General features: G+C 36.5%; 1 protein-coding gene and 1 pseudogene across 1 annotated transcript; both read right to left on the bottom strand.

Moving 5' to 3' along the window:
* Nucleotides 1-3,521: 3,521 nt before the first annotated feature.
* On the bottom strand, nucleotides 3,522-6,624 carry LOC113036584 (zona pellucida-like domain-containing protein 1; annotated as a pseudogene).
* Nucleotides 6,212-9,899, bottom strand: LOC113036756 (zona pellucida-like domain-containing protein 1). Its single transcript, XM_026193219.1, has 10 exons — nucleotides 9,886-9,899; nucleotides 9,263-9,378; nucleotides 8,939-9,165; nucleotides 8,656-8,840; nucleotides 8,459-8,531; nucleotides 8,282-8,379; nucleotides 8,123-8,203; nucleotides 7,840-8,011; nucleotides 7,628-7,730; nucleotides 6,212-6,859 (listed from the first exon to the last, which is right to left on the bottom strand). Exons 1-10 carry the CDS (start codon nucleotides 9,897-9,899, stop codon nucleotides 6,780-6,782), a joined length of 1,149 nt encoding a protein of 382 aa, XP_026049004.1. The 3' UTR covers nucleotides 6,212-6,779.
* Between the last annotated feature and the right edge of the window lie 1,284 nt (nucleotides 9,900-11,183).

Below are 11,183 nucleotides of genomic sequence, written 5' to 3'. Positions count from 1 at the left end.
TGTGGAGTCCTACAGAGGTGTAGGTATGCGCTGGAGAAACAAGGAATAAAGGTCAGTTGAAGCGAGAGAGGGTATACGCATCGATAAGAGGGAAGCTGTCATGGTCTGGCAGAGGCAGACTGTATGGAGTGACGCAGAGGACCCAAAATGCAGACAAAATAGAACGTGGAACAAAACTTGAATTAACAAAAAGCGAGCTGTTTAATGAGGCTGGTAAAAAAGGTACAAACAAAGGGCAAGGCAAACTGAAATAAAACTAAGATTAACCTAAACTGGGAGAACTAAACAAACAACATGAACCATGGCATGGCGAACAAGGCGTGAACAACAGACAACCTAACAAAGAATGAACAGAAACACAGACTAAATACACACAAGGGTAATTAGGGGAAGTGGAAACACATGGGGAAACAGCTGACACTAGTCATAACTAGACATAACAAGACAAAGGAAGCAAAGCTGACTACACTGACATAGGACACAGACCTTCAAAATAAAACAGGAAACATGAGACGCGGACAAGACAATATAAACTTGACAACATAAGACACGCAGCATGAAACAGGGAGAGGGAAACTTAAATACAGGGGTAGAAAACACAAAGAGAAACTAATAAACAAATGAACTTAGCTACCCTACAGAACTTAAACATAACATCCAAATAAACTAAAACTCAAAACGCTGGGTCAACAGACCCAGGAACACGACAGAAGCAGGTGTAACAATGAAGTAGCAGAACTGGGTGAGTGGGTGGAGACGAGCATCAGCAGTGATTTGTGACAGAAGGACAGATATGATGTATGGTTTGGAGACGGTGGCACTGATAAAAAAGACAGGAGGCTGGGATGATGTCAAGATATTCATTTAAAGTGACCGGGAAGGACATGGAAAGGAGTATTTCAGAGGCTCAGCTCAAGTTGAGTGGTTTGGCAACAAAGTTACATTTTCTCATGCTGAATAAATGTCAGGTTAACTTGTTCATAGATTAACTTTTGTTTTGGATCCACCGTCAATAAACTTTAACTTCTCTTGATGTTTCTGACAAATTACCTGCAAATGTTGAAACGGGTTAATATTCTAAACCTACATACAGGACAGACGCGTACAGAGCAGTATGCACATCAGCAGGTAAACCTTTGTTGTTGTTGTTTTGTCATTTTGTTAACAGCAAGAAAGTTAAAATAATATTCCTTATTTTCCAACCCCAGTTTATAATATGGAACATTTAACATTGAATTCAATGTAATCCAACTGCTAAAAAAGTTGCACTAAATATTTTTTTCCAATGCATAAAATATGAACTATTATCTTCAAACTGCAGTAAATATTGAGCCTAAATAATGGCTGACCAAACTGACATTTCTTTTTTTCAGCATTACATATTTTTAATCAATATTCCTTCATGACTGGGGGACATAATGGAATGACTGTTTTTCAAATGGACAGCAAAACAGTTATGATGACACTGCACACAGTTACAAGCATTACAGGGATCCTTTTGCGCTTCAACAATGGAGAATCTGTATGAGGAAAAACACAAAAAACATCAGGACTTGCATTTTTATACTGAAAAATGTTGCATATTTAAAGGGAAAGAGGCCCATGGGGGGTTTGTTGGCTTTTGTCAAAGCAAAACATTACAGGTACATACAGTTAGAAGAGTGGATTTTCAGAGAAAAGGCTGCGCCCGAGGTGGTAAAGAGTAACTAAGACTATGTAGGCATGACTTCTAGACTTCTCTCGCCTCTTTTCTCAGTTCATACATCTTCAGTTCCTGTAAATCCCTCTCACCATACATGCAAATTGAGGACAAGACATAAGGAGAGAGTTGTCTTTAAAGCTGTGCCAAATAAATAAACGAATAAATAGTTTTTCAAGCCCAACTATATTTTATGATATCAAATGTGATTGGAGTTTAACAGTGTTTCTGAGAACTTGTATGTGGAGCTTCTTTTGATCATATTCACATCAAAATGTCAGGATATCGGATGTCAAACCAACTTTTCCTACACCAAATCATCTTTAAAACCTAAAAAAAAAAACTGAGTACTTGTTAGCATGTCTTCTACTTCCTGTCATGGTTTTATGTCTTATCTCGTTTATGCTTCACTGTTTAAAACATAAAGGATGCACCTATACACCCTGCATTAGAGCTCTATTTCAACTGTTCTATTTTATGCAGAGGAAGAATCAAACAATATGTGGATGCGCACGGACCCTGAAGCCGAAAGCTCAGGTTAACAAAGAGACAATGCCACTGTGATGATACCTAACACTGTAGTTTTAGGTTGATCTAGTGCAAAGAAGTCCAACTAGCTTTGTAGTATGCGCCTATGATTGGTTAAGGTGGAGAAGCTGATTGGCCAGCATCTGGTACATTCAGGAAGTAATGATGTATCACCGTTACAAGTTTAGCTGTGAAGCAAACTGGCTGAAGATGATTTGCAGTTAGATATTTTCTCGAATGCTCCAGATGCAGGAGGTCAGAGTCTAAAGGAGCTGATTTGGTCAGCTAAACCAATGAGCTATTACCACAAAACACATAAAAAATGTTACTGAACTAAGGTGATACATGTGTAAATAGAGACTGTACATACACGTAAATACAGATACACATGTATATACGGTGCAGATATGAACATATGCAAACACAAGCCGGCAACAAATAAAAGACACTAATATAAAGCTTAAAAGACTTTTTAAAAGATGTTTGGTCATACAGCTTTAATACGCAGTGACACTGATTCTTAGGTATAATTCTTTGCAAGCAATTTAACACTTTTCTTTCAAAACGTATTCCTCCCATAGATGTGAAATTGCGTTGGTATTCAGTAACAAAGGACATCGCATGCATTTCCCATCATTTGATATGTGCACTACGAATGGAGGTATTGTCACCATTAGAGGTAACCACTCCCATCAGATGAGCTTTGTTTTATTTGAGGAAAAGGTCACGATTCAGAACAACATGGTACTGATTTACACTAAACGCTTCCATTTAAGACGCCAAGTGGACCAAACAATAGCAGCAAAGTGCCTCCGACAGGGCAGAGCAGAGCAAACAAAGCCCTCACTGTAGGGTTAAGGGTCTAATAGTATTCAAACATAACTTTTTCACATGTGAATAAACATACATGTAATTATTAACATTATAAACGAATGCCTGGATTTTTGTACTATTGTAACAAAAAATTTGTACAATTTTATGACATATTAAAATAAACTTGTGCAATTGGACCTTTCCCTTTCTTTTTGGTTTCAATATACTGGACCAGAGTGATTTAGTGGTTATGTTTTTTCTAAATTTGTGTTAGAAATTTCTGGTTAATTAAATGAAGTGCATCAAATTGTCCAATCAGAGCACTTTCCATGGAACAAGCTCATAACGGTTCAGAAAATATCTTCTGCTCTGTGCTCAGTTTGATGTTTGTCGTGATCTAAAAGTCCTCAACAATGAATTCATCCATTTCAATTAAACCTACATGACCATTTTATGAGTTGTGCAACTTCACACATCACATTCAACACAGATTCTTAGCATCAAAGACTGAGTCAGCTGGCAGATCTACAGAAAAATCTAAAGGAAAGAACACCAGTAATGTTAATTAACTGGTTCGTTTTAAAGCTAATTTTGCTTTTAAAAGAAAAATTAACTTTTGATCTAAAATCAAAAGAGCCAAAAACAAAACTGCAAAAAAAAGAGAAAGAAAATTAGCCTCAAAACATGCTTGAGCCTAACAATACAGGGCACACAATCTATTATAAATGTGTTAACAATGTTTTTCTTGCATTTATAAAATTATACAACTAAAAATACATTTAAAAAATGCATTACTAAGAAAATAGAACAATTATGAAGTGAAGCAAAAATGTGTATTCAGAGGTTTTGGCCTGTTTTGAAACAGAGTGGCTATAAAGCTTTGAATTCTTGCTGTTATCGCGTAAATTTGTTAGAATTAGTTAGAATCAAAAGGATGCAACTGTGATAAGAAAACATACAGCAGCCTAACGGGTCTAAAAAATGACAATTTTTTAATTTAATTCTGACTGTTTGGAATGGATTCATAATGTGAAGCTTGAATGAATGAATCTGAATGCTCACGACTGAGCCTTCAGAGGGTTAATTTACCCCCAAAATATTGTAAATGTATATATTAACATATATAATACTGTCTATCTTCTACTTTGTTTCCTTTTATGTTTGTGCTGTTATTTACTGCCAAGTACGAAAGCATACCTATGCTACTCAACACAAGTGTCATTGCTTTCCTCCTCTGGCTTCTCACGTGGATGGCAGGTGAAGTTACTATAGTGCTCTCTGACACGTATTTGTTGACCTTTCTCTTGCACAGTCTCTCAGAAGATCCAAATTTCTGTCAAAAACATGAAAAACTGCAAAACAATCTTCAAACAGGTAATGGAAATGTTCACAGAACTGAGCAAAAGTTAAAGACATAATATTTTAAAGATCAAAGTCTATGAAGTGAACTTACAGACAGTAACGAGCGACGTTTAGACACCTCACAGAGTCTGGTGACACAAAGCAAATAGAAAGTGGAAACTGTCTCATACTCATTGTCCACCAATCTGAAGGCTTCAAAGGAGAAAAGCGCCTTTTGCGACACCCCATTGATCTCCACCATAGTTTGCGCATCCCGTGTATACCTAGTAAAATAATAAACATGTACTTGAGAAAGCTTGAAATGTGTCAGTGTGTAAATGGGTACATATTACATTTATCTCACTCACCACACAAACAGGCCATAATGGCCGCTTTGCATTGGACTTGGACTTGTTGTTGCAAAGCATCATTCCAGCAGCACATTGAACCTTTGAGAACAAACAGAGAGGTTTTTTTAAAAAAAGACAATTTAAAAAAAAAAGTTATTAATGTAAATTTTAAAACTTGCCTGTCTTTTAGATTGATGGCTTTCACTTCAACATAAATCTTTGTCTTCACTTCAAGTCCTGTTTCTGGGATAGTTAAGATCTCTTGGTACTGTTTGTCCTGTTCCAGGAAAAATTAATAAAGAAAATGAAGTTTTAAAAGTATTTTTTTTAATATTCTAGTTAATTCTAAAAGATTTTAAAGATTACTTTGTAGAGCTGCAGACTCAGCATGTTGAATAATCTACCATCGTTGGATTTTATACTTGAAGTCCCACCAGATCTGCATTCAACCAAATAAACATATTATTTTAGAGTATGACAGATTCAGTTTGCAGGTATTACTCTGTGCGTCACATGGCATACTCACACACTCAGTTTGGTGTTGTTGAACAGATATTTCATCCGGTATGTGCAGGAGAAATTGTACCGGATCTGGGGCCTGTAGGTGATCATGCCCGCAACGCGGTCTATAGAAGTAACAGTGCCAAAGACAGTGACGTACTGGACATATGAGAAGTCTGAAAACTGTCCACTCCTAATATGACTGCTTATCTGTTGATGGAGAAATATGTTTTAGCATGACAGCTTTCAATAAATTTGTTAAAAAATTAAAACTGAAGTAAAAACTATTATATAGGTTACCTCAATATTATTACCGCAGAAAGAGAGAGAATTTGATTTATTGGAAAGCTGAATCTTAATCTTGGTGGGTCAACAGTGAAGTCAGCAGTCCCATAACATTTAGGATTATTTGTCTGATTATTGAGGACCACCCAGGACTCGTTGTAAAAAGCATTGTACATCGGGCAAAGGTAGATGCTCAGGTCTATGTGCTCAGGCCCGCAGGTCACAGATACATCTGAGTTCTCTGGGAGAGGAAAAATAAAAGATTTCAATCAAGTCGGTGGAAGATTGAGAATGGTTTTAAACTAGAGAACTCTCATTATGCTTGCTGCACAAAGCCTACAGTTACCTGATAAACAAACATTTAGCAGCTACAATGCCATATACTTGTTTCTGGAGTTGACAGAAACCCAAAAAGACTGTTAAAACAAAATGAATGGTGGAGTAAGTCTCTACTTTTATTTGTATTTTATGCACAAGACTTGTATCTGCTGTTCTGAGGCATCAAAATATCTGCTGTTGCTGGTCTGTGAATATACGCCGTTTTAAATGACTCTCTCAGAAACATACTCAGTATCCTTCTTCCACACTTAAAATTGTGAATGAAGCGATTTGGGAGATAATAATAATAATAACAATAGTCAGGGATATAGAAAGATGTTTAGATCTATAAGGACGACACAAATATGCAACTTGATAAATGTCAACAAGTATTTATTATTTAACATCAACATATTAGCTCCCTCTGCTGTCTGTTATGCAATAACAGGCAGCAAAAAGAAGAAAAAAACAAACAATGTAGCATGAGCAGCTACTTTTTTCACCATTCTCAACTCAAAAATCATTTAAAAGTTCATTGTCATTGATTTCAAGGTGCCATCATTCCTTATCAATAAGACTCTTGACAACCTGGTTCAAATCATTTATTTGCCATACACAGTTATTTTAAATTATTCTGAGCCCTTATCTCCCCATTAACAAACTATATGATTTATACTGAAGTTGCATGCTTAGATAACCACCGACCACCATGTAATATGTTTGTGAAATGGAAAAGCTACATAGAAATATGAAAAAGACCATGCACTGTTCCTTACTATTGTTCCCCATGACCTGTTTTATTATCTACTGTATAATGACCATGCATTGTAGATGATGAAATACTGCACTAGCAGTTTGGGAGATCGGTAAAAGGACTCCACTCTGAGTCAGAAGATATTAGAACTTTCTCTTTCTGCGCCCGATGTACATCCCAGTGTGAACGGTCAGGGCAGTGCTGAAAATATGGCGAAACACATGATGACAGCCACCAGAGGCCCATTGTAGCTGCCCCCATTATTCACACCTTTGTGAACAGGAAAAGAGAAAAGCATTAAGGTATTAAAACATTGTATATCTAATGAGTCAGCATTGCTTATTACAGACAGAATAAGTAACCCTTTCAGAATAAATTTGTACACACTAACACAGAAATGTCATACGTCAGAATTTTGATCTTCTCCTGTAAAAGTGAATCAAAAGTCATGGTCAGAAATGGATAGATTTCAAGCTTATTGTGCTGTTGAAAAAGAATTGCTTAGTTGCTTTTCTGAAAAAAGTCACACTAGAAAACTGAAAACACACTAGAAATCTCATAAACTGATGCTAGGTGCATTCAGGCTATGCAGGCAGCTTAGCATAAAGCCTGAAAACAGAGGAGAAATAACTTGGTTCAGACTCGACAGGGTAACCAAAATCTACCATCAAAGACTAAGTTTTGATAATTTTTTAAAAAATTGTGTCAGCGTTAATCTCGTTAAAATGACGTTAACGCCATAACCGCATTAACACGGCAAATCTCCGTTAGCGAGTTAGCGCGGACACGGGGCTAACTCGCTAACGGAGATTTGCCGCGTTACCGTCATTTTAACGAGATTAATGCTGACAGCACAATTTTTTTTTTACATTGCGCAAAAATATTAATCTATTAATTGTAATTTAATGTAATCCTCTGTTTTCATCCACTAGCTGTATTGGCAGATTTGATCAGGTGAAAAATAATCTTTATTAAGCGGCATAAAAGGATAATAACACAAGAATACATATTTTATTGCAATTTGTTCTAAACACATACCAGTTTTCTGGTTGCCCACGACTATGATGGGAGAGGTGATTGTAGCATTGCTCGACACGGTCTCCACCTCTCTCTTTCTCCTAATTCGGGGGGTGCCACAGTTCTATCGAAAATAAACAAAGACAAACAAAATACATTTTATTTATCTTAGTAATACAAAAAAAAATGAATTCTTTCAAGATGTCTGGTAAAAACAAGTCACTTCCACTCACAGGCAGCAATGAGCTACATGTGGATGTCTCACAGAGTCTGGTGACACAGTGCAGGTAGAAAGCAGAAACTGTCCGATTTTTGTGCTCCACAAATCTGAAGGCCTCAAAGTTGAAGGTTGCAGTATGTGACACTCCGTTTTGTTCCACCACAGTCTGTGCATCCCGTGTACACCTAAAGTGAAACAAAATACATGCACTTGAGAAGGTTTCAGGGGCTCGCTTGAAATGAGTTTCAGTGTATGTCAATGATTAGATGAATTGTGGTTACATTTGTATAACTCACCCCACAAACAGATCATAAGAGGTGCTTTGCGTGGGATATGGACTTGTTGTTGCAAAGCATCTGTCCAGCAGCACATTGAACCTTTGGGGACAGACAGAGATTTTTTTATGGGTCTTTTCTGTTAACGCAGCCAGTCTAATGTAAATAGTTAAAGCTTACTTCTTTGTTAGATTGGTGGCTTTCACTGAAACATAAATCTTCGTCTTCAAGTCAAGTCCTGTTTCTGGGATGGTTAAGATCTGTTGGTACTGTTGATCCTGTTCCACAGAAAAGTAACTGAGTAACTGAGTTTGAAAAGTTTTTTGGTAATCTTCCAAAAGTTTTAAAGGGTCTTACTCTGTAGAGTTGTATACTCAGTGTGCTGAGAAAGGTGCCATTGTTGTCTTTTATGGCCAGAGTCACACCAGATCTGTAGTTGATAAAAAAAGACAATCATATTATGCTTTTATTTCATTTTATTATTATTTTTTATGCTTTTAATATAACAGATACATTTGTGCACATATCTTTTGCATGTGGCATTACATACTCACACAGCCAAGTTTGTGTTGTTGAGCAGATATTGCATGGGGTATTTGCAGGAGAACTTATACAGGATCTGGGGCCTGTAGGTGATCGTGCCCGCAGCGGGGTCTATAGAAGTAACAGTGCCAGAGATGTTGACGAACTGGACATTTGAAAAGTCAGAAAACTGCCCAGTCCCAACTTGAGTGGTTATCTGTTGACAGAGAAGTAGTTTTTAACTTGACAGCGTACAATAAATGTATTTTAAAAATGTATTATAAATCTGCAGCAAAAAGCTATTGCATAGGTTACCTCAAAATTATTATTGCAGAAAGATAGAGAGGTTGTATTTATGGGAAAGCTGAATCTTAATCTTGGTGGGACGGCAATGAAGTCAGCTGTCCCATAACATCTAGAATTGGTGATCTGATTATTGAGGACCATCAGGGACTCGTTGTAAAAAGCATTGTATATCGGGCAAAGGTAGATGCTCAAGTCCATATTCTCAGTGCCGCAGGTCACGGATATGTCAGAGTTCTCTAGGAGAGGAAAAATAAAAATATTTAGAACAAATTACTGGAAGTTTAAGAGTTTTTTTAAACTGGAGAACATGCTGCAGAAAATGATGATACAAACCTGGAGCTCTGTTTGTAGGACTTAAAGCACAAGCATCTGGTGTCTGAGCATCAGCCCTCAAAATTAGGCCAAGCTGGAATAGAAGAAGGAGCAGCTTCATTGTTCTCAGTGTGGACCTGTGAGAAAACACCAAAACAATGAGAATAAGGCATTCACCATTTTCTTTTAACAAAAAGTGTTTTTGGGAAGAAAAAAAAAACTCTTCAAAAATGGACAGATTTCTTTTCTGTGTCAAAAACAACGGGGTAACCTCCCTCCAGGGCAAAGCTTACAGAGGTATTAGTTTCTTAAGGCTATTGTACAACACACAGTAAGCAGCCACTTGAGAGGAAAAACAGAATAAATTTTCAGTCAAGTTCATTAACATCAAATTGATAGCACATTCATAGTTGAGATGATTAAAAAGTAATTGTATTCTGCATAGACACATTCATCATGCTGTCTCAGTACAAAAACATCTCAAAATACTCACAATACACTCAATATTTCTCAGGTTTAACTTTTACAATTAATATTTTTCTCTGCTAATACATAAAAATATTTTTCCTGATGCAGACACATTAATTTGAATAATTTTCATAAATAGATTTTTTATTTTTTTTTTTTTTAATTGTGAGACTCACCGATAAGCCTTCATCTGGGGTCTTCTTCCTCTCAGCTTCCAGATTCCAGATCCTATTTATACCGTTGTCCCCACAGGGGCGGGTGATGGAAGACAATAGTGTAACCTGAACACTGAGCCTTGAACATGAATATCTTCTTTTTTTCAAATCATTTTGGCTTCTTCTTTTAAAATACATTTTGATCTTGAAGAAAATATCATCAAAGTATTTTTAGGATTGTGTAGAATTGAACATCGAGCTCTGGCTTATTTTGACAACAATAACAAATGGAATACTGCATCTTCAGGCACCATAATGTCAGTTCCACATAATAAAGTTAGTCTATTAATTAAAATCATCCGATACACTTTCTTTATTAAAATGTTGACATTTATGCCAAGGAATTATAGTATCACCTATGGTATCACCTTGTGTTCTTGTTATATTAATTTGGTTATTTTATTAATTTCATCTTTTTTTTTATCTGAAGTGAAACATCATATTTAGTTTCATAGCCAAAAAACAAACTGCACTATAGGATTTGGTAGGAGTGTCAACATGTTGTATAAAGACTCATTAAACTGTGCTGTTTAACATAACATAACATATATGATCTATTTTAAATTAATACATTTATGGATTTGAAAAACACTTAATTGCTGTCTTGGGTATAAGCGGAGTACGTGTTGCCTAGGAAACATATACAAACAAATAGCATTCTGTTTTCAAAGGTGTCTGAAAAGCCATGATCAGTGATTTGATCACAAGTTTGTGGAGATCTTATAATGTGATAAAAACAGAAGTAACTGTCGTCAGAGTTTTGTAATGGGTCGTTTTTTGTTTTGGCCTCAGGCGCTAAACTGAAAATAGAACGTTCAGCACTGTTGTGTACAGTCTCTAACTTAAAGACACACCTATCTCAGAGGAAAACCAAGGTCTTTTGTGAAGCATCAAGACACGAAAGGGACTCCCGAGTCCCCAAAGAACACCACCATAATACAACATGAAGGGACAACCTGAGAAAGATTACTTTACAGGGATCTAATGTCAAATGCCGGTTATAATCTCTTCTTTGTTGTGAAAAAAAAAGCATTTGTCTGCAAGCAACACCATCAGTGTTACTCAAGGCATTGCTAGGTGAAAACCTGGACCCCTTGGGAAAAACTATTAACCTGGTTCAGGCCTGTGGCAGATTTGCAATAGGAACTGTCCTCAAAAATAGGTTGTTCTAAAAGAGTGCGATTGTCTGTAAGTCTGTGACACTCAAGTTGTTTCTGTAAAACGGGCTCAGTTTCAGTAATAAAAGTATGATTGCTGTG

This window comes from Astatotilapia calliptera, chromosome 14 (assembly GCF_900246225.1).
Source record: "Astatotilapia calliptera chromosome 14, fAstCal1.2, whole genome shotgun sequence".
In the NCBI taxonomy this organism is placed as follows: Eukaryota; Metazoa; Chordata; class Actinopteri; order Cichliformes; family Cichlidae; genus Astatotilapia; species Astatotilapia calliptera.
This window is presented reverse-complemented; position numbering and strand designations above follow the sequence as displayed.

Excerpts from the sequence above, each read along its gene's own strand:
- LOC113036756 (XM_026193219.1), bottom strand. Across the intron at positions 8,380-8,458 it reads TGAGTATACAACTCTACAGA|GATCAACAGTACCAACAGAT; the intron begins GTAAGACCCTTT and ends TCTGTGGAACAG. Across the intron at positions 8,204-8,281 it reads GCCACCAATCTAACAAAGAA|GTTCAATGTGCTGCTGGACA; the intron begins GTAAGCTTTAAC and ends CTGTCCCCAAAG.